Source organism: Zonotrichia albicollis, chromosome 5 (assembly GCF_047830755.1).
Source record: "Zonotrichia albicollis isolate bZonAlb1 chromosome 5, bZonAlb1.hap1, whole genome shotgun sequence".
NCBI classification, from domain to species: Eukaryota; Metazoa; Chordata; class Aves; order Passeriformes; family Passerellidae; genus Zonotrichia; species Zonotrichia albicollis.
This window is the reverse complement of record NC_133823.1, coordinates 12,657,179-12,680,635: the sequence shown is the minus strand read 5'-3', so window position 1 is coordinate 12,680,635 and position 23,457 is coordinate 12,657,179. Positions and strand designations below refer to the sequence as shown.

Sequence of the window (23,457 nt, the reverse complement as noted above, 5' to 3'; positions counted from 1 at the left end):
TGATTAGTTAGCTTTTCTACTAATATGCTGTATGTAGCTGTCTGATGATTTACTCTCTCATTATGCCATTAATGGAATCAGCTAATAAAACACAAATGAAAAGCCCAAATATTTTGGACAGTCACCAAAGTCCCATGGAGGCTTTATTTCCCAAAATAAAGACTTGACTCCTCGCATGACAGTGACAGCAGACATGACAACCGAGAGAAAGCAGTTTCTAATTGGTTTAACGTGGCCAGTCCCAAACCCTCAGCATTTTAGCTCCTTCCTCCTGTCTTCTTTTAAGGTTTTCCATGGAAGTAACTTGGGGAACATAAAAAGAACAGCAGAGGCAGGGCACACTTGATACCACTCCAGAAGATGAAGAGACCTGCTGCTGGAGCAGTGCACTTGTTTAAGCCCAGGGAGGTGGGGAGAGAGGCCAGCAATGAAGGATGGGTACCAATTACTGCTTCCACACAGAACCCCATGGAGAGCAATAGTGCAAGGATCCCATTCATTTTGTTGAGATTCATTTATTTCCAAATGTTAAAAGTTACTGCAGCACATAACGTAGGCACAGTAATAACATCACTAGGGTACACTGGCCATTGTAGTTTGGATCATTGTGAAAGAAATTTTTATTGGGGAAAAAAAAAAGCTAAAGCCTGAAAAGTGGGTGGAAGGACCCCAGTATTTAAAGAGATGCGCTGTATAATGTCTGCCACTGAAACCTTTGAAACAGGAAAATCAAATACTCTTTAAATTAGGATATGAATGCTGTTATAAAGTTTCAACGTGGAATTTAATGGACTGGGGGAGGAAAGCATTCTGACAAAGCACTGCTACAGCAAAATACTGGAAAAATTTAAAGTGTACAAGCAGACCTGCTGAAGTCAGAGGGGCAAGATTTGAAGATAAAAACATGCCCATGCTTAAATATTCTTCTTTTTATGTGTTGAGTATCTGCTAATCATCTTTATAAAAAACTCTGAATAAAGTTTCAGAGAACCCTTTTAAATCTCTTGTCAATTTAAAATCCTCTCCCACCTTAAACTAGGACTTAGAGAATTGAATCTAGGAAAAAAAAATCAAGATTTGTTCTAAGTTTTAGATTTACATTTGGAGATTTGTGTTATGCTTTATTTCATAAAACACATAACTAAAGATCTTTCTGGCAAGCAATGGCACAGAATTGGGCATGAAGTGGTCTTGAAAAGGTCACCCACACCAGTATTTCTCAATCTCTTTAAATATAAAGCTCCCCTGAGCCTTTCTAAAAAAAAAAAAAACTGAATGGCTGTTTTGGGCAGTGTCACCATAATTCATCTCTGGCCCACTCCTAACCAGGTCTAAACTTCAAACATCTGTAAATTTCCCCCCAGTTTGCATCTCTCCATCTTGCTGCTTGTTTTTATTCAGATAACATTTCTTGCCACTGCTTATGACATCCTATGATCCACTGATAGAGGCACACAGGTTTAGTCCATCTTACTGCTTCATATGAGACCAGCCATATCTGACAGGCAGCTGTTTGTACATTGCCCCAGTGGCAGAGATGCCACAATCTCTCCAGCCAACCTATCCTAGAGGTATAAATACCTCAGCTGGGGAAAGATTTTCCTAATACTAACTTAAACTTTATAGCAATGCAATCCTTTTACTCTTTGTCCTAATGACAATGAGTTTATGATTATTTACTCTAATCTCCACTCTCCAGGAAACTGTGCTAAGGCACATGGAAAACAAAGAGGTGGCTGGTGACAGCCAATGTGGCTTCACCAGGGGCAAGTCTTGCCTGACAAATTTGGTGACTTTTCATGGTGGAACTAAAGCACTGGTGGACAGGGGCAAGCAGACTTGTGCCAAGCATTTGACACTGTCACATGCGACACCCTTGTCCCTAAACTGGAGGGATGTGGATATGATGGATGGACTTCAGCAGGTTTCCCATGAAACTGGAGGTATACAGATTGACACCAAGCAAGAAGAGGAACAATAAACATTGGCGAGCAAAAATAAATGTTCATTTAGAAGATCAATATTCAATAAGAATAAATGCCAAATTCTAAAAGTCTATATATCTATCTACTGCTTCTTTCCTAGCCCAAGGCCTGTCAGAGAAGAAAATTAGATTGTTTTGACATAATTTGGTCTCGAAAAATCTGTGTTGGCTGTTAAAATTGGCATATACAATTTGAGATGTCAAAAGATTTAGATCACTGGAAAGGTAGGGCAAATAATTGAAGCTCTGATGGGCCTAACAAGACTGTTGTAATAAAGAAATCACTCAAAGGAACTTCATTCAGCAGAGCTGAACCATCAGAACTGCAACTAATACTCAGCCAACTTGCTAAAAGAGAATTACTTCTACTCTAAATTTATGCACTCTGTATAGAGGAAATCATGAACCAAATGTATGTAACACAACATAAATCTCAGAAGAAAAAAAATTCCCTTCCTTTTGACACTGCTCTTCCTGCATAGCAAACTTGGTGACTGGCAGTACATTTTAATTCAAATATGCACACATACGAAATTACAGATACATCTTGCTCCCCCAGCGACTTTATAACATGTTGCTAGGTAACAGTGCATACAAGTCAGGTTTCAAGACCTTTAGTAAGTCACCATAAAATAACTGCATAGTCCTTTTGCATGAATAATGTACATTTGTATCCTTTCTCTGATGCCAATAGAGCAGACACTGAAAACATGACTGTCTGCCAAACTGTGAACAGCTACATGAAAAGCCACATGCTAAATTGTTGCATGTTCTCTCAGCTTTCAGGCTTCACCCCCCTCTCCTGCACTCTGCTCTCATTCCTGCTCCATGCAGCCATCAGGAGCAGCACCCTCCCCTCGCATCACCCTCTTCGTGCACAGCAACCCGGATTCAGGATCCACATCGGCACAACAACATGTGTGGGACAGCTGTTGGACAGTGTCAGATGGATTGCATATCAAGCCCAAATCTGAAACTCAACTAAAGAAATGAACAAGCAAATCCAAACAGACTCACCCTGCCTGCTCTTTGTCAGAACAATCATTTATCTAACAGATTATTTCATATTTTTTTCAGGGGGAGGTCCTGTGGCTTCTTCCAACCAACACAGCAGGCCATTTGTGCCAGCCCAATTCACCTCTGCTTGCCCTCAGCTGTTTTCTCTTTTCCTGGCTGGCTCCATGAAGCCTCAGTCTTGATATCTTGTATTAACCCATTCTACTCAATTTCTGACAGAACTGTCATCCCAGAGGTATAAAGATCTGGGAAGATGAGGAAAGAAAGATTTTCCTAACGAATGGCTGTAGTTTCACCAAGGCTGGTGAAACAAAGACAGAACTAATTCCTTTGTTTATCTGACAATAAAATTTGCTCAAATATAACTTACTTTCCATTTAAAGGAGAAAGCTAACTAATTATTTTCTGTTGTAAAGGTTTTCTTCTCTCTACAAAGCGTAAAATGTCCCATGGGGACTGAGATCTCCTTGTGACCCAGAAGTTCCTTGAGTGACATTTTTCCTCACTTCTTTCTTTTCAAAAAAATTCAAGGCCAATTTCAAAAACATTTGGCATAGACCACCTCCCCAGCATATCAACTGTTCTGATGTATTCAGTCAAATCAATAACAGAAAATTATAAAATATAACAGACTCACCCTAAACACATCCTACACTTCCGTCTAACACATGAATATCATTCTTACAGCAATATTCTGACAGTGAAAAAGCATGAAACACATGTATAAAACAACAATAATAATAATTTTTAAATTAATCTCGAGGACTACTCTTCTTTTAAAAGTGGTAGCAACAATACCCAAAAGCAGTAACGTTCACACTTCTCATGCATTTACTACATAGGCCTCCAATACTACTTGGAAAAGAAGGTGACCAATACTTTACTGGTCCTTTTTAACAGGAGGGTAAAGGCAGAAAACTTAAAAACTGAAATTTTGACCATGCTGGGCACTTGGGTCACCCTCAGTGATTTCAAACTGGAACTTCAGCATGCCTGGAAAATGCATCACAAGAGATTTGCCAAGGTAAATGCAAATGAACATGAAAGCCTGGCTAAACAGTTCTCACTCCTAATCCCAGCAATTAAACAGCAAAACTCTTTCTTCTCACTGTTTCCCCTCTGCCCTTCACCATACACCTCTGCTACCAAAAGAAACAAGAAATTTTAAGTCAAGAAGCTACAATGTTTTGCTCCTAGCAATTCCTTGACTTAATAAAACCAAGACAAACTGTCTCCTAGCCCATGAAAGAGCAGCCAATGCTGCTGCTCAATTACCTGACAGCTTCATTAGAAAATCTGATGCCATCTTGACAGAGATGTCTTGGCTGAATAGTGCTGATGCTGTATTGGCCACGAAGTCAGAGGAGTCTTTCAGCTTTGTGTTGTTTGGGGCTCTGTCAACAGTGCTAAGACCAAAAGGTGCAGCTGGGGCGCCCGTGTCATCCTTGGGCTCTTCTTTCACCAGCAAAGGTGGAACGCCCCCAGCAGGCTGCCCAGCCACATCGGGCGTTTTGGAGACAGATGCTGATCCCGGGAGCTCGGGCCCCGCTCCTTCCCTCTGTGCTGCTGGGCAGGAGTCACTGTTCAGCTGTGGGGACCCCTTCACCTCAGTGTCTGGCATTTCCTCCTTCACTTTAGACTCTGTCCTGAGGAAATGCTGGTGGCAGCGCATGTGGAGCTTCAGGCTGAAGTGGCGGGAGGAGGTAAAAGGGCACAGCTGGCATTGGAAGGTCTCACCCCTGTCTTGGTGCTGGTGAACCTGGGTCAAGAGGGGAAAGACAACAGCTTGTATTAAGCCAGGCAGATTAATAGAATTGCAGAAATCTCGACTCTGTTTCTCACACTGTTTGAAAAAAAAAGAGGAGAAAATATTAACTAATGAGTGAACTCTTCATTCTGAGCACTGGGAAAGTGGTCAGACCCCAAGAACAGTAGGATTCTTTCACACAAGTCAAAGAACTTAAGCATCGGACTCAAGTGAAAACAACAAAAAAAAATCAGGAACATCAGTTTCTGCAGCTTGGAAATGATGATGTCTGCTTTGGATCAAACAGTCCTTACAATCAGATCCTGATGACCTGTCAGTGCATAAAGACTTCCAAGCTATAACTAATAGCTTTCTTGATTAAAAAACAAACATCACTCTGTGCAACCTAACTAATAAAAATTGTTTAGAACAACTCAGCTAAAAAAACCCCCAACCAACACAGCAATGTCCATCATTGATTTATGTACCATTAGAGTAAAAACACAGCACCTGGCAATACCAAGGAGCTATTGAAACAGTTTGCTGCAAATTAATTCTACCAGAAAATAAACAGCTCTTTTATGATACAATAGAAACATAAGAGATGGTGTCTGCCATTTATTGTAGTTTATCAGTCAATTAAGGATCACAGTTAATCTTACTGGCCTCATATTTGGACTGCAGGCTCTTTGTCATGGAGCCTGCATGCTCCAGTGTGTGTGCAATGCCTGCCATCCCCAGGCTCCATCCATCCATGCAAAATGGCTCACATATTATAGGAACAGACACACTCATTAAACTATATAAGCTACAGACATATAATTATACAATTTCTTGCTTCATACAGTACTCATTAAAGAGAAGGAGCAACTGAGCCCAACATAATAGCAGCAAGGCTGTTGAAAAATCTTTTTGCTATGGCTTCACAAATAAATTTTAAATCCTGACAGCAGCACTTCTGCAGGCTACTCCCTGCAAAAAGGCTGGCAAATACATATATTTGTTCCTTACTAATGGATGAACATGTGATCAGGACACACTGGCACCAGCTGAGCTCCACACATTCGCTTCCACTTGTGACTCAAGTTGGTTGGAAACATTTCAGTGAGACAGATTTCTGTTGGAAAATGGCAATTTGTTGAATGCAAAATATTTCACCTGAAACATGGAGAGGTTTGATGAACTCTTGGCAAACAAGGTGTGATTGCCTTTCTACTGAGTAGGCAGTCTTCCTTTCCCTGCTCCCTAGGCTTGGCTCAGAGGAAACCAGCTGTGCCAGGGAGCTAAGGTTTGCTGCTACAGCTTGGGAGTCCAAAAGCCCTGAGGGCTGCAGATCTACACAAGGGAGCTTGGAAAACCTAGCTTTAGCTAAGGCTTTCAGCACTTTCCAGTCTCCTGCAGAGCTGAGATCCAGATCCTGAGGGTCCTGGTGCAGACACCACAGTACTCCAGGGTAACAGCAGCATTTCCCAAACAAGGCTCTGTCAGAATTCAGGCTGGAGCTGAACATAGTGCTAGACTTGGCCTGATTAATTTCCTATATTGTAAGAGGAATTCAGTCACAAGCTCAGATTCAGGATTTACAGCTCTACACAAGCCCTCAACTCAGGCCTGCTGAAATGTGAAGCTGGGGAATGTATCTCTTTTCTTTAAAAAACAAGTACTTTTTGCATTCAGTGAAGACACATTTCATCAGTGCTGCGTAACTTTTCATTCAGTGGTTCTTTGGTGGCTCTGGAGGTGCTAGACAGATAGCAAGAGAGAATTTCTCTTGGCCAAAATGACATTCTCAGCACTGTCTAAGCATGACATTTACAGACAAAGCAATTCTGCAATCCTATAATTGCACCTGATAAAGACAAAAAGAAAAGAAAAAAAAAGAAGCTGGTTCTAACCTAACACATATTTAAAGCAACCTTGCAGAAGAATAGCAGCACAATAAATGCTAAATATTAGCAGGTTACAATGAAAATGCCAGCCAGATTGCCTGTGTACACTGGTGGAAGCAGGATGGTCTGTGAGCACAGCAGTGTGTGAGCACTCTCCACAGAGAACACCGAGATGTGCTCAGGGCAGCAAGCACCCTCACCATGGCAACTTTATCTCTTACACCCACAGATTCTGTGTGCCAGGGCTTCTCTCCAGGGTCCCCTTCAATCAGCATTTCCCTGCCTATGTGTTTAACCACATCTTCCAGAGTTCCTTATCACAAGCATCGATCCCATGCCTTCAGAAGGCTGTCCCTGCAGCAGGCAGGTGACAGAGCCTGGGTGGGAGCCCACCTTCTCTCCCCAGGACTAGGGCACGCCACCTCTGCAATATCTTTTGAGAATGGATAAAAATAAGAACCATTGATTCATTTGAATTTTTTTTTTCTCCTGCCCGAAAACAGTGACTTCATCACCAATGGATTTCTCATAAAATAAAGAGCATTTCTAACTCACAGCCAAGGAATGACAGAGTTCAAACCCAAGTATTTTGAGTATTGAAAGGAAAAATTTTAGACCAAGAAAAAAAATAAGCCAAAGATATAGCCCCCTAATATCCAGAGTCCATTGCCACCAGAAGATTTTAACTTTTATTTTCAAAATGAAATAAAATTAATTTAAAATTTTGAACACTAAAGCTAAGGTAAAATCCCTCTAAAAGAAAATCTACCCCTTATTTTCTCATTCAGCAGCAGCTAAAAGAGCCAAGAATTGCCATTCTTTGCCATTTGGGGGAAAGAGTCAAGGCAGCAACTACTTGCAGCAGAAAGAAAAACAAGAAACCCCGTAGAGCTACACAGAAAGCCACAGGGGAGATTCAGGCCATGCAATATTACAGTCCAAAAAGCTGCCTGCTCCCTCCATGAGGCAGAGAATGGCTGTGCTAATGTTACCCAAACCATCAGATGTCTTCTTTAGACTCCAACAGGCTCTCCCTGCAAGAACCACAGGCAGGAGGAGACAAGAGTGCAGCTGGCAGGTTTTCCCCAAAGTGCCAGCCTGAGCCCAGCTGCTGCCAGATTTGGATCTCTCTGAATTACACTGCAACAAACCACAGTGCACAACCTGCTCATACACAATGCTTCTTTCAAAATCCCATAAAACTGCTGTTTGACTTATGCCAGAACCACTTAAGGGCTTCTGGCTTCAGAGTTTATTTCCTTTAACCAGGGATGTTCTCCTTGACTGGGCAAAGGACTTGTATCCTCTTGATTCTGAGCCTGCAGCCTGCCCAGTCTCAAACGATATTTTGTGGTTCTGCAGTTTGTTCAGTGTGTGCTTGCTATGACACTTGCAGTAATTTTCAACAGAATTACAGTGTCCTTACAAGCTTTAGGCTGTGTTTGAGGACTTGGGTACAAGTTATCTCTTGGTCAAAATTTTAAATTTTTGTTTCTCTCAGTTTCTTTTATTGCCTCCTCATTCGCAGATTGCAAGAAAGAAAAAAAGAGGCCATTCAATTCATCTTCTCCATCAAGTATTGTTCTGATCACACCTCTCTCACCCTCCTGCCAGTCCCATTCTTTTCAGCTCCTTTCTTCAAAGGCAGTCCTTTCTTGCCATCCCACTAATAATCTTCACTACCAGCTTTTAAAATCCCTTCTATTTCTCATGTCTTTTCTAATACAGTGACCAGAAGTGGCAGCATACCATATGCTAATAGTAACATTTTCAGTGTTATTTCTGTTTTATTCTCCAGACACTCAAATATCTAATGTGCTTTTTAACCACTGCTGTGCATGCCAAGAAAAGGTTTTCATTGAACTGTCTATAACAATATCCAGATATTTTTCCTGAGCAGTTACAGTTCATTATATCCAACAGGCAGGTGCATTATTAGACTCTGGTTTCCAAGGTACAGTACCTTCTATTTGTCAACAATAACTTCATTTGCCCCCTTGTTTATCAGGCAGCCAGCCTCCTTTTGTTCCCTTTCAAGCTTTGCCTTTTTAAATCTCAATTCATGCACATAAGGTTGCACCATCTATAATTCTCTTACCGACACTCTGTGTAGATCATATCTGCTAAAATATGCACAATTTCACTTTTAGTAATGGAACACCCCTCTGTTAGCCTTTTGTCATGCTTAAAATTGCTAATTCCTTCCTACCCTTTGTTTTACTGTCTCTTGGTGAATTTCTAATTTGCCATAGTACATCACATTGCTTAATTTATTTGGCAGCTTCTCTGTGAGAAGCTTTGCCAAAGGCTTTTTTTATAGACCAAATAAATTTCAACTGATTTTAAAGTCCATGATTTTCCTGACATGCTCAAAACATCTTAGTAGAGGAACACATTATTTTCTTTTACAGAAACCACATGTCCCCATCGTATCACATCATTTGTATCAATGTGCTGCTTTTTCTGTTACTTTTCTTGTTTTGTTTTGGTTTTTTGATTTTTTTTTTTGGACATTGTAACTTTCCTGGTATCATAAGCCACTTCTTAAGTCATCTTTTCATACTTATAAGCAACATCCCTGCTGATTTACCAGCCATAGAGATGTACCACAGTTACCAATACATCTGATCCCACCCAACAGGGTAAAACAGGAGTAGGGGTGAGGAAAAGGGTGACACCGGCACATCCTGCAATTTTGTGGTGCTGCTGAGGTTGATCTTTTCCCTTCCCCTTCCCTAAAGCCAGGTAATGCTTTGCACAGACTGCACTTTCTGGTTATGAGACACAGGCATTCGTGTTTCTTTTGTGGGATTATTTTTAAAATTGAGTGCACTTTCCATTTTAACATCTAGCATGTGCCCTCTGCATTTTCATTTCATGCTTTTTTCCAACAATTCCCTCATTTTTAAAATATTGCATTTTCAAAAGTTTAGTGCTGTGTTGCTAGTTTTGATCTGATCCTTCCCCTCAAGACATATGTTATTTATATAGTATTTTCTTTTTTAAAGTATTTCCTTTCTTTGCTTGAAAACAAGGGGGGAAGGGCCTCTCTGCAGTGCTGGACTGGATTAGGTATTAAAAAAATTATTTTTTGAAAAGATTTAAGGTCCTGTCTTATCCTTGTTTCATATGCAAGAAGAGAGATTAAAAGGGAGATACTTGAAGTCATTTGTGGTGCCTGTCTGAGACTCTGGGCACAGATTTTATGTGTTGAAAAGCTGTGCAAGTTTGCATTAGCTCCCCTCAGCTGCTGGGGAGGTCACAGAATCACAGGTGCCTCTCATGGCTCTTCTTTAACTTAAAAATAAACAAAACCCTCTCCCATAAGGCACATTCAACCTCCCTCTCCCTAGAGGTGAAGATGCTTTGAAAAGAACCAGTCCTATACTTCACCAAAATGGATTAGGAAAGCTTTTACAGTTATCTGGCACAAGCTGAGGAAGAAAGAAGAAAAAGCAAATCAGCAAGGGGAACTGAACACCTGGTCCCATTCCTCTGGACCTTTCCTGATTCCTGCTGTGATATCATTAATAGGCTCCCTAACTGCAAGGCTGACTATAACCCTCTTTGTATCAGACAAGAACATCAGTCTAGACCTCACTGTAGAGGTGGCTGCTCTACACAAGCAGGAAAATCCTGTGGTTGAGCATCACATGACCTGCCTACCACTGCACTGAACCTTCCTGCTAAGCTTCACTTCCCCTTCCCTCATTTTCTATCAAACCCTCACGTTTCACCACACGTTCACAATGCCAAACTTCTTTTCCACTGCCACGACAGATAGCTCACCCATTCCTGCCTTATGCCTATATAGCAGCACAAGGAACATTTATAGATATTGTTTTTGGCCATATGCTCCTCTTCCTCGCTCCCCCTTCCAAGTGCTCAGCTAATATCCTGTTGCTTTCTTGGAACATATCTGCATGATCTCACAGCCTATCTGTCCACCAATTGCTGAGGAAGATATGTGCATGATCCAAAGGCACCAATTGGCCAAAGTCTGACTGACGCTTGTGGTATTGCTCTGAGGAAAATGTAATCCCCACCAGCAAATGCAGAAAAGCCTGACTACATCTTGCTGAATTGCACCACAACTTTTCATTGCTTTCTACAGAAGAAGTACATAGGGTACTGTCTCAAGAAGAAAACCTATTCCAACTGAATATATATTTTGAAAAACAGAGAAAAGGACTCAAGAATAATATTTGCTGCCTGTTTGGACAAGACACCTCTCTCAGTTACCCATTCATTTTGTCCAGCCTAATCTTCAGTTCAGTGCTCTCAGCATCCCTGGAAACCATGCTGTGATACCAGAATCAGCTCCCCCCAGATTACTGGGAACAAGAGCCCAAACTTGTGGTTATGCATGCACTACAATTTACCTCCAAAAAAAACCTAATAAAATTCTGCACTGCATCTATTTTTGGATTTTTATAAGGTGCCTGTCACTGTGGAGTCTAAACACAATATACCAATTATAGTTAACACTCTGTGCCTTAAAAGGCAGGCTACTCAGCCCCCCTTGCTTGTTGTGTGTCTGTGTGGAAACTTTCCTTCTGTTTCCCTTCTTGCTCCTTTCACTTCCTCGCCTCCAGTTGTGAGCTGGCCCTGGCAGAGTGCCCTTAGAGGGAGAAAGCTTCATCCATGTGGTGGGTAGCACATGTAGATCTGAATATGGGTCAGGGCTGCAACCATTCCAGCTCTCTATTAAGATTTTCTCCATAGCAGGGGACAGGACACCAAAAATGTTGGCAATGTTGAGTTCTGGGTCAGTCACTTAGACATGTTACAATTATCATAAAATTACATAGTGTATATATATGATATAGTTATGGGTAATTAGCCTAAAGACACAGTAAGGAAGGTCCATATGGACACACACAGACCACTCATGGAAATGAAATCTCCAAATAACCAGTTTCAGTGGAGAATGCCTACAAGAACCTAGAAAAAAAAATAAGGTGGTTCAAGCTCATGGCTGTGTTGCCTAGGAGGACACAAAAGAAAAAATAAAAGATTTTGAGGACTGCAGTTGAACAAAACACATTTTGCCTCTTATCCTTATCAATAGAGAAAAAACCTATGAAAACCAAAGAACAGCATAAACAAAGATTTTAAGGTGATGTACCTGCCCCTGGAAAAAAGCTTGGTTTGTTACAGCCAATCCTGGAATAAAAGTTGCCTTGTAATGAATGACAAATACCAGCCCAGTACCTTAGCTCTGAGTGGCCTTTTTGGGTTTGAAAAATCTGCCTTCACCTGTAGGCACAGCTGAAACATGGGGAGAAATGGCTGGAGAAGCAGAAGCAGCTCTACCCTCATGGGCTGCCTGCCAGAAAGGAGGCAAGGCCAGGTAGCTCCCAAAGGACACTAAGGCAAACAGAAAACCAACACACCCAGCTGGTATAACCAGAACACTGCACCCTAAGTAGCTCCCAGCTGTACTGTACCATTTCTGGCGTGCATTCAGTCCATTTTGAATGCTGTTGGCTTACATATGTTCCAGTTTTTATAATATCACATACATATAGATTTAAAGGCATCACTGTTTATAATGAGAAAAGAAATCTTATTTTTTAAAACCTTTAATCTTGTTATCAATTTATACTTCCACCGAAAGGAATTCAAATTATGTCTGACAAGACTAACATGCCCATTCCTTATTCACCTGCTTCATTTTTGATGTCATAGAAAATAATTTTATTAATGGCTTAGTCAGTTAGGAAAAGTGTATGAAATCATTTCAAACTAAGACAAAATATTATTTTTCAGATTGTTGTGCTTGTGATTCTTTGCATCTGTCTGAAGAACAAAAAACAAAGGCAAATCATCTGGTTTTGTAAGACAATTGCTTTCACCTCAAATAAGGACAGCTCTGCCAGCAAAGATGCCCAAGTCCATCATGACTTTCATGACTGGACTGCAGTGATGGAGGAGACTTCAGATCAGGCCTCCACAGTGAGGCTGAAGGTGGCTGTAACGTCTTGCATTGAGTCAAACAGGCCTGACTCTGACCTCAGGGGTTTCTAACCAAGCATTACCCAGTCATAGTCACAATATCACCAAATAATTAACACTACATGCTACATGACTGTACAAGGAAGTATGTTTTAAGCAGATGCAGGCTCCATTAATGAAAGAAATAATGCTGGGAGGGGAGCAGAAAAAAGCACAAGGGCCTCAGGAAGCCATCAGTTTGAGAATACACAAAGACAGTGAAAAAGTCCCTGATTTTGTCCAACATCTTACCTGTGACCACCTGCAGAAATCACCTTGCCAAAAAGGAAGGGATAGATCCTCAACCTTCAAACAACATTTTGTGCCAGTAAGGCAGAAAAAAGCAGAGAACAATTATTTCTGCAGGGAACAATAGGGATGTCCTTTAGAAAGCAGGGGACAACAACAGGTCTCTGCCAGGGAGTAGTGAGCTCCTAGGTGATGCACACCTTCTGTGCAGGCTGTCAACAGCTGACAACAAACAAACAAAAACCCCCACATTTTCTTTCCATGCTGTGTTCCCATCCTATCTATTCATCCTCGGCTTAGGTTGGCCATCTGTGCCCTCTAGTCAACATGGAACAGCAAGTCCTAAAAGAGAGAGCCATAAGCACTGAGCTGACTTGATAAGGATTAGCATGATACACTGAGGATGCCTGGGAACAGTGCACTGATCTACAGCAGAAGTGCTAAGGAATGAGCCTTCAGATTATAGGGGGATGATTTAAGACTTAGCAACAACTTAAACCATAGTAAGATCTAATGTTGTGACAAGAGGAATCAGAATAATTTACACAGAAGGGAACAGCTTCTTGAGTGTAAAGCAAGGCCATACTCTTGTCCAGTAAGCTCAGATTCTGCAATAGCACATAGGAAACCTGAACAGGCATTTCTGTCCCCCCTCACACCAGTCTGATCCCCTGTTACACACATTCATCTAAAACAGACAAAATGGTAACTATAATAAAACACTTCACTATTATTATAAAACTCAACTGCATTAACAAGGGAAATGTTTTCACTTCAGCTTATCAATCAAAGGGCTAAGAGGACAGATTCCATTTTAACTTCCTCAAGAATATTCTACAGCTTGCAACACTCAGCACTTTTTGTTGCACCCATGTAGTACTTCAGCTAAGCAGACAATCAGTTTCTTCTTTTTTCTATATTCTTCTGTATCAACACAGATGTTGCTTCCTTCAGAAGGTCATTTTCAGCTTAAGCCCAAAACTCAGGCTGAGTTAAAAACACATTTTAAACTTGAAAACAAAATATTACAGTATGATCTGTCATTCATTTTGGTTTGGATGATTCACTTCTGAAATGCCCACAGTTAAAAGCTACAGCAAGAAAAAAGTTAAAACTGCAGGCCTGCCTGTAGAAAGTGATGGAGAGATCCCTGCTAGAGCTGGCCAAGTTGGTTTGCCCACTTACAGTGAGCCACTGGCATGCAGGGTTATTATCATGCACTGGAATCCTGGGAGTAGCACTGACAGGATTGTGTGGTGTCACATCCCAACCAGCATCCCTGCTCCTGGTGCTTCCAGCTCTGGAACTGAATCAGCCACACACAGCTTGTGCTGTACCCAATTGACATAACCCAAGGCAGTTTCCACATTGCATAAAATGGAAAGGCAAGCAATGGAATGAAAGTTATTTCTTTCTTTTTATGGCCTCTTTAGTTAAGTACAGGCATCATTTGTAGTACAACTAGGGAAATTTTGTTCTTGCAAATGCAAATGAAATAGCTTTGTTATACTCTCAGTTTTTGACTGATGATTTGGGTATTTTGATTGTCAGTAAAGGTTTCCCTTACCTTCATGTGTGATTTGAGATTGTCCTTGCGTGCACAGCGGAAAGGACAGAGAGGGCACTGGTGGCTCTTCAAACCTGTGTGAATCACCATGTGCCGTTTCCAGTAACTCTTCCTCTTGATAACCAAACCACAGATGGGACACTGGAAAGGTTTTCCCCCTTCTTCTTCTGAGGCTTAGCAGGAAGAAAAAGAGAGGATCCTTTACAGCCACTTGCCAAATACTTTCCCCTTGTAAACATACTCAAGATATCATTTCTCAATGATTTCTCAAGTTTCATCTGTAAAGAGACATTGGTTAAAAAACAACAGGTACCAGAAGTTTCCATTCCCCCCTGCATATACCTCTTCCCTTGGTTCTAGTTATTATCCCTCTGAGAAAGGTCACCATAATTTATAAAGGTTAATGCTCCAAACTTCCTTTCACTAATCAGTAGAGGATGCTCCTCTCTCTCACCTGGGTCCTAATGTTCCTTATAATTGAACTGCACCAAGATGAATGCCTCTCATAATCATCATTTTTCAGCTTCATTTCCTATCAAAGGCTGGTTGTAGCAGAGTATGGGAAATGTGCATAACTGTTAAAAAAATGATCCATTTCCACATGTGATGGTTAGCCAGCAGGAAAGCAGGATATAAAGCATGGAAGAACCCACAATTTAACTGAAAAGCATGCTGGTATTGCATGGCTGATATATTTAACACCAGAACCGAAAGACTTTGGAAGTCCTGCTGCTGAAATTGTTGAGTTATGGCTCAAGCAGATACTGCTGCAGCACCAGCCATCAAAGGTCTTCAGGTCATAGGTTTCCTTCTGCTCCTCTAATCGCCAGGGCTTTAAATCTACTGCCTTCCTAAATGTCTGCACTTTGCTTTACTGCCCAATTCACCTAAAAAAAAGATTTGGTGGCTTTGATCAGGAAAATATGGTTAGACTTCCAAGTGCAGAACCATCATAAGGTTGAAGGAGAGAGAAATTCCTTGCTGCTGACTTTGCACAACTAATCCTCCATCCATCCATCCATCCTCTCACAACAATTTCCTCTCATTATTATAAAGGAAGGCCTACTATTACAGTGGAACTGGATGTCCTTTTCCTTATTTCCTTATTGTAAAAGACAAAACTGTTTTCAAATATCCAGAGCTCAGCAATGTGCATCTTGCTATTCAAAAATTCTCTCAGACTATTTAATCTCATTACTATCACTGATAAGAATCTAGCAAACATCAAATTCCCTTGATGAGGAACTAAGTGACAAAAACCTCCAGAAAGATCTGTCTCATCCCAAAGCACAATTCTTGCAATTAAATAGGAAACAAACCCACTATAATTCAACTGATTAGGCAGTCATTATGTAAGTACAGAAAGGGACACAATGTCAAAGCATGTACTATTGCAAGTTCAGAAATTCTCCTTGTAAAACATTCTATCACACTTAAAATATCAAATTGTTCCCCTCTCTGCCTCTCTAAAGAGTAGGCCAAAACCAATGTCATAACTGCTTATGTTTGTTTTAAAATATTTTTACTTTTTTCTTGACAACAGGCAGAAGAGAGACAAACCACAGAAAAAAAAATACATGGGTGGCTTTTTTACCTATCATGTCTTTTCCTTCTATCACATCTTTTCTTCAGCCTCTGGTTACCACCCAGAAGAGAAAAGTGTAACAAGATATTACCTGATTTTGACTCCCTCAAAAATAAATCAGCAATCAAGATGAATCAAGGGTGATCTAGCACATTAAAAAATATGCAAACAAGTGGGATGAATGCATGTGACCTCACCAATAACAGAGACAATTAGTGTTACTCAGGAATTGTGCCAGTGTGCTCCAGAGCTGAACCATGTATACTGTATGAAGCTCAGACTAAAAAGAAAATCAGGGGTTTCAGCTTTCCTTCATTTATATTGATGTCTATCTTACATCACAATGATACTCCAGTGAGGAGAGAATCAGCCAATGCTTCCCAAAGAAGTTTTGGGAACCAAATTCCAAGCATCACAGACATTAAGTTACACCAAAAAAGTATTCAGTCAGTAAAAGAAAGGTCTGTCACCCACATTCTTTCAAAACAATCAGAACTTAACAGATATTTCAGGCTTCCTTTTCAACTTCATCCCAAATTTGTAAGCAGTTTATAATACTGGCAATAGTAACAGATTGATAGAAAAGTTCATCTCCTCTGTACCAATTTACTGTAATAAACATGCAGGTCCTGATTAGGTTGACCAAACCTGATGTGCCATTTCAGAGGCAACCACACTCTGATAAGCCATGGCTCCAGCTTCTTGCCTGAAATAATTCTGAGCAAATAGCTCAACGTGGTGGACAAAAGAGCAGCAGGCATGCTCTTGTTATTAACTTACTCCTCTTTAAATAGCCTCCATCCTTGCTGCTCCTTACTTACATCTAATTAATCTCACTGAGTATTGATCTCATAACCAAAGCTACACGTTGCTGGTGGGGAAGTGAATCAGATTTGTAACAGCAAAGCAAACCCATCAGTGTAAAAGTTCAATGTGTGAGTGTGGGGGAAAAGACCTCTCAAGCTATACCTACGGGGAAAAGATACTTCTCTCTGGGAACAAGACAAAAAAAGACTCAAGGAACAACCAGACAGACACAACAAGATAAAGCATTATATAATTATATACCTTTTTTTTTTTTTAATATTTTAGTGCCATAAGGTTTTCTGAGCAAAAGGAATCAGGAATATGTAACATTTATTTTCATGGCAAATGTACACATTCAGCTGTTAGCTTATATTACTCCAAGAAGGCTTAATCTAAACTAATGAAAACCTTAGGCCAGGCCATGCCAAGAATAGTCTGCCACTTTAATTATCTTGGCAAAACACAGCAGTTAAGCATTTATAGAACACATGTATAACACAGAGCAAAAACTGGTGCTGGCTGATACTCATTGCATCCCTCTTCCTCCTCCTCCAAGGGAGGGATGAGCACTGCTGTCCATCCAATAGCTTCCAAGCTAAGAGTGCTGACCAAGAGCTGCACATGACAGACTGGGCCTAGGGATACCCCTAAGCAAAGAGGTTAGGGCAGAAAACCAGCAGGGCAATTACACAACATGCATGTCAGGCTCCATGTCTGTACACTGTCTTGCTACACCTGTGCAGCCAGGCTAGTACTCCTGATAAAACTCAGCCTGATAAAGCTGGAATATGCTAAACCCCTTTGTGCATCTCATGAAGATACCTGCCACGCTTCCTTTTCCTTTGCAGCACAACACTGACGACACCTGAAGCCATATGTTCCACCAGAAATTTGAATCTGTGATGTGAACTTTTTATAGAAAGAGATGAAAGAAATTATTTTTCCTTATTTTGAAGATGGATCATTTAAATTCCCCAGCATGGCTTGCCAGCTCTTTAAAGCTTTTGTTACCCAGACAGTTTCTTCTTCTTCCCTATAACCCTGATTCCTTGACTGTCAACAGCTGGAACTGATGGAGGCAAGTCAGATGTGTAAAATGCTTCTTGTTGAGCAAATTAGAGAAATGCAGTTTAGTTGGATTTTTTTTTGTTAACAACAAAGGATTGTAAAAAAAATTTAATGAAAAGTGGCAACACAATAATACACTCTGGTAAATTAGGGCAGAATAGTAAGCGATTACACAAAAGTCCATTTGTGACAAAGACAGCAGGAGGGAGAATTCTCCCTTGTCCAGTATTTCAAAAGCACTAGTTTTGTACATGCTCACTGATACTGTGAGCTCCCTCACAGGGATTCTTTGATCTTCTCCATTAAATATTTTTGTGGACACATTCTAAACTTCGTAAGAGAGCAAAATACTATTGTATGGAATAAAAGGGGAAAAAAATGTACCTAACTGTGCACTCACACCTTTAAAATAGGGAAACATTTGTGACAGCTTGGTCTCAAAGTGGTACTTCAAAAAGCTTTTCTATTGTTCGCCTAAAGTATTTCTTATTTTCATAAGACATGGAATCAAACCAAATCCAGACCCACTGAAGAGATGTTATATAAGCCTATAGCAAAACAAATACATTCTATTTAGTGGTTCAAATTGTATCCATACCTGTACTGGTGGGTTTGGATGCTCTTCCCTTGGGGACTGGTAGTAGCAGTAATTCCAAAGACTGCGGTGGAGTTGCTTTCTCTTGTTTCATCTCTGAAAGCTGCAGAGGATCCTCAGGAACCAGTGATTTCTTCTTCTCAGCCAGGAGGGTGCCTGCAGCCCTTGCAGCAACCTCCTTGAGAAGGGCAGCTGAAGAGGTCATGGAAGCCAGGGAAAGGAAAGAGCTGGCTGGAGGCGGGTGCTCCTGCCCAGGAGTCATGCTTCTCTCGCTCACTTTCTTAGATAAAGCTGCTAACGTGGAGCTGGCTGACTGAGAGCTAAAGGGTGAGGAAAAGGACTCGAATCGTATCGTGTCCTCAGTCCTGGAAAAAGATTTGTCCTGCAGAACAGCATTGGCTGCGGCTTTCAGCTTCAGGATAGCTGAATCAGGGGACAAACCACAGGTGGTGCTCGAGTTTGGCAACCACTTACCTTGATTCCATATGAAGTGACTGCCTGCATTGTATTGGTCACTTTGTTCCTGTTTCTCAGCAAGCTTTCTGGCAAGCACACTTAGCTGCTGGGCATGGTGAGCAGGTGGAGAGAAGGAGAAGTTTGAGCCAAGATTGGCAGGGGACTCGACTCCGCCATTGACTGTAACGGCAGCATCCAGCTTGAGGGAGCCAGCCTCCAGGAGCCGCCGCAGGTTACTGCTCAGTGGCTTGTTTGGACCAGGAGGTTCCTCCTCACCCAGAGAGGACACATCTGGAGAAAGGTGCTCCTTGCTCTGCAGCGTGTCTCTCAGTGCCTCATTTTCAATGGACCCCAGCTCCGCTGCGTTGCTGCTCGGCGTTGCACTTCCCAAAGAGGTGTCGGGGGAGGTGGACTGCTCTTGAATCCTGTCCTCAAGGGACAACTTAAAGTTCTCCTGGACTTCTCCATATGATGCTTCCGAAGGAGTTTCTGAAGAATTCCCAAACCAGCGTTCTTCCTCACTGAGCTCACCTTCCACTTCTTCCTGTCTGGTACCATCTGTGTGGGACCATGAACAACAGCATTATTCCCAAATCTGTGTGAAGCAGTTTCTTAGCATGAAGCATGCCTGACCTCTGCATGACCCTCCTAAACAGTCCCCCAGCACACCCCCCTAAAATGCACAGGCTTGGAATCAGCCTGGATTCAGTGACCAGAAAAAAGACCTTTCCAAAATGAATAAATCTTTCTTAGAAGACTTAATGATGACAAACCTGTCATCTTTCAGTCTGCATAACTAAAGTGGCTAAAACTGCAACAATACATATAAACATTATATATATGCATATATTGCAAACAATTCTTTATTGGCATAGTCTGTACATCCTGCCAAATATTATGAACTCACTGGTATAAGGCAGGGATTCAACAGATCAGAAATTACTGGATACTTCTGTATTTGTACAGCCAGCACAGGTGTGCCTTCAAAGGCAGATCAGGTGTGCAGCTACTCAAATCTCAGACCAATCCTGCAGTGACCCCTATCTAAAATAAAATAAAATAAATTTGTACTAATAATTCGCAATCCATTCCTGAATAGCTGCAATGACTAATACATGAATGCAGACTAAAGCTCCCATCTCTCCAACTACTTGGGAAAGGAGCATCATACACACAGTGTTGTCATATACAGACTCTAATTGCTCTTATTCATTTGTCACTGTTTAATGAAGTTTTAAAGATCATTCTAAACTGAACTTAGTTTAGCTGAAAAGAAAAAAAAAGGAAAAGTCTTGGTTCCACTGCAGTTAAGTTACATTTTCTCCTTTCTGGTAACTGCAAAACACCTGAGTCTCTCCTGAGATCTAGCAGTGTTTAAAGCACTGTGACCCTGGATTGCTCCTCTTCCTGACAGGTATCCAAAGTCATACAGCTGTGACCAAGACTTTTTTTTTTTGGCAGACCTTCCTGCCCAATCAGAACACAGTAAAGAACAACAGCAACACTAGAATTAAATTCATATTATCTTCTCTTGCCAGATACATCTCACATTTCTTGCTTTTAGACAAAATGTCCCAAGCTGCATAAGCATCTTTGTAATCACACTACAGCAAGACAAAAGTATTTAATATAACCCTCTACTGACATTCTGGAAATAAGCCTGCATGATGTGCATTGTGTCTATGATCATGTATTATTCCCAGATTCCCAATTTAATTCCAGCAAATTACAAAACTTGGAGAGAAGTTAATGAATAAAACTTAGATTTCTATTATTGCTTTGATCCAAAGAATTTAAGGAGCAAAACCTCAGACAAATGTATCATGAGTATAGAGACACAAATGCACACTCTGAAAGCAAAGTCTTCGGAGTTTTTTATGTTATATAGAATATGAGGCACAGTCTCTCACAAAAAGTTTCTTTTATTCAAAACCCTGTGGAAAAAAGTCACCAATATTTTAGAAGCTGGCAATAAACTCAGCTACCTTAGGTTTGTAATTCAAGCAGAAAAGGGTTAGCATATTCCCTTTTCAAAACAAGCAGAAGCCAAACAAACATCCAAGCTCTTAGCTAGAATTATTTTGGTATTGACCAAGTTAACAACACAGGCTCAGCAATAACATGTGCATAAAGGCCAAGTACCATGCACATTCAAATAAAGGAGAGAGATGCTAATCAGTTGAACCAGCACTTATGTAGGTTAAAGGAGAACTGAATGTATTCCCTCTTCACCCCATGAACATTAAAAAAGTAACTTGAGCATGTCTGTACAGCTGGGTGCACTCACATGAGAGATCCATTCACTCATCGCAGATGCAAACAAGTTTGGAAGCCAAAAAAGCATCTTACTGGCACTTTGTCTGAACTCACACACCAAGTGCAGGGCACATCCTCTGGGACACAGCCTGGAGCTCACCCCACTACACAGCTCTGGAGCCAGAGCCAGCCTGCTCCCTACACTCATCTGTCTGGTGAAACAATCTCTCCCACCCCTGCAAACCCCGCTCTCTCTGGCTCTGTACTTCCCATCCATTCATAGCAAGGGAGAATTGCATTTCCCTTCACCCAGAAAGCCACTCAAACATTACAGTCTGAGGCCTATTTAGGTGTAAAGGGATCTAAGAAGAAGTGGACTTTTATTTTAGGGAAATCTACAGCTTACTAACCCCCCAAACATCTCTGTTCCTTGCTGTGTACCTCAACTTTCTTTTTCCAGACATGCAAATTCCCCATTGATCTTGCCTACACAAAAGGGCAGCCACCACCATGTTATTGACAGGGAGCAGCAGGAGAGCAGAATTCTTCATTTAAAGGCTTGCTCCCAAGCTCAGGATTTCCCTCCTCTTTAGGTAACACACTGAGAGCTCCCTCTCCTGTTGCTTATCTACCTGTGACCACTCAAGGCCTCTCAAAGCTCCATGCAGTTTCTATAATAAAGGGCAAATTTTCCCTCCAGTCTCACTATCCCAAAAGCCAGCATGATACTTTTTTTTCCACCAGTGCAGTTTCTTTTTGTAGCCAGAAATCAGACCTCTAACTGCTGACACTGTTCTAATTTTCCTCTTCTCAGTAATTCCCAGTTGCTGCAGCATCAAGCCCACTGTATTTGAGGGCTGTAAGGTTAATGCTGAAAAAGCCAGCATCAGTGTCTTATCACGAGCTCAGTCAAGCCTCCTTTTAAACACCAGTGAATTGGTTTAGGAGCAGAACAGTGAAGCCTGGCAATTTCATTGCTAAGCAAAGCTGCCTTTCAAGGCCTTCAGGGCAGAATTTTAATTCACATTAACTTGTGAGCCTGTGAGTTTGAACAAGCTTGAGCACTCCAGGAGAAATCAACCCAATGACTTCTTTATGATTTCAAATTATATAAAAGCTTCCCTCAGAACCCAGGGGGTTCATGGGTCACCCAGATCAGGTTTGTCTGAAGCAGGACCCAACCTCCACATGTCTGTCAAAAAATTTCAGCTCTATTTCACATCTGTGGCAGAAATCTGCATGATATGTTTTTCCTTTCTCTCACAACACAGTTATGGAGCTGTTCTCATCATGATTCAAGAGTCAAGACCTGTCATTACTGCTTCTTCCTGATTTCCAGAGCAATTCTGAAACTGCTTCCCAAGCCCTTTGCCACTGGCAGAGGCCAGTTGGGAATTACAGACAGCCTGCATGTTTCAGGACTATCACATTGCACACCACCCAGGAGCCTCTAAAAAATATTTTTCCACTCTTGTCAGCAATGACAAAAGGCACCAAAGTACTGCTGGGTGACTGCTGCCACTGCTGTAGCCCATGTATCCATCTCTGGCAAAGCCACAAATGTGTACAGAAAGCACTGTTTGAAGAAGTGCCAGTTTCCCTTGCTCGCCAACTCATCTGCTTGCTTTCAAATACAGAGAAGTTCATTTTCCTCTTCAAGAGATCAGTTTGACAGACAAATCTTATTGATCCCGAAGTGTGTTATTTCACTTTGTGACCATCTGCCCTTTTATTTAGAGTGCTGATTAGAATCTGACCCTGGTACCAATAGAAATGTAAATATTAACTTGCTCAAACTACTTATATCTGAAAACTGAAAAAGACAAACATGTTTGTTGATTTATACGCTGAGTCACTCAGCAAAAATGCTGGAAACTTTAACTGTACCCACTGCAATGTACACATGCCATTCCAGAAAGTGGCAAGTGTGAGATGATCCACAGCTTTGCTTTGTAGGACTTGGAGGGGAGAAATATCAATGTAGTGAGTTGGATCTCCAGGAAAGGGAAGAGTCTCAAAGTTGTGTTACTGAGCAACAGACATGGGCAGCAAAAACATGATGGAAAGAACACCATTCCAAAAACACTGGAAATTATCTGAGAAGAGGCTACAGCTAAGGAACTCACCCCAGAGAATGATTTTTCATGCTAAGCAGGACAAAATTCTACTTCACTGAAATGAGTGAATGACAGAACTTCAATATAGAAATCCATATGGTGCAGTGATAGGAAACATACAGA

At 41.2% G+C, this 23,457-nt stretch overlaps 1 protein-coding gene across 6 annotated transcripts in view; it reads right to left on the bottom strand.

Moving 5' to 3' along the window:
* The window catches only part of ZNF827 (zinc finger protein 827), a 97,552-nt gene that overhangs the window by 53,460 nt on the left and 20,635 nt on the right, over positions 1-23,457 (bottom strand). For all 6 annotated transcript variants that reach the window (XR_012580364.1, XR_012580365.1, XM_074540794.1 and 3 more), the window contains 3 exons: positions 18,509-19,519; positions 14,451-14,623; positions 4,277-4,760 (listed from right to left, as the gene is read on the bottom strand). Coding sequence is in view for 4 of the 6 variants with exons in the window: in XM_074540794.1 (XP_074396895.1) it covers positions 4,277-4,760; positions 14,451-14,623; positions 18,509-19,519 (1,668 nt within the window). In the remaining 2 variants the exon portion in view is untranslated. The remainder of the gene's footprint in view (positions 1-4,276; positions 4,761-14,450; positions 14,624-18,508; positions 19,520-23,457) is intronic.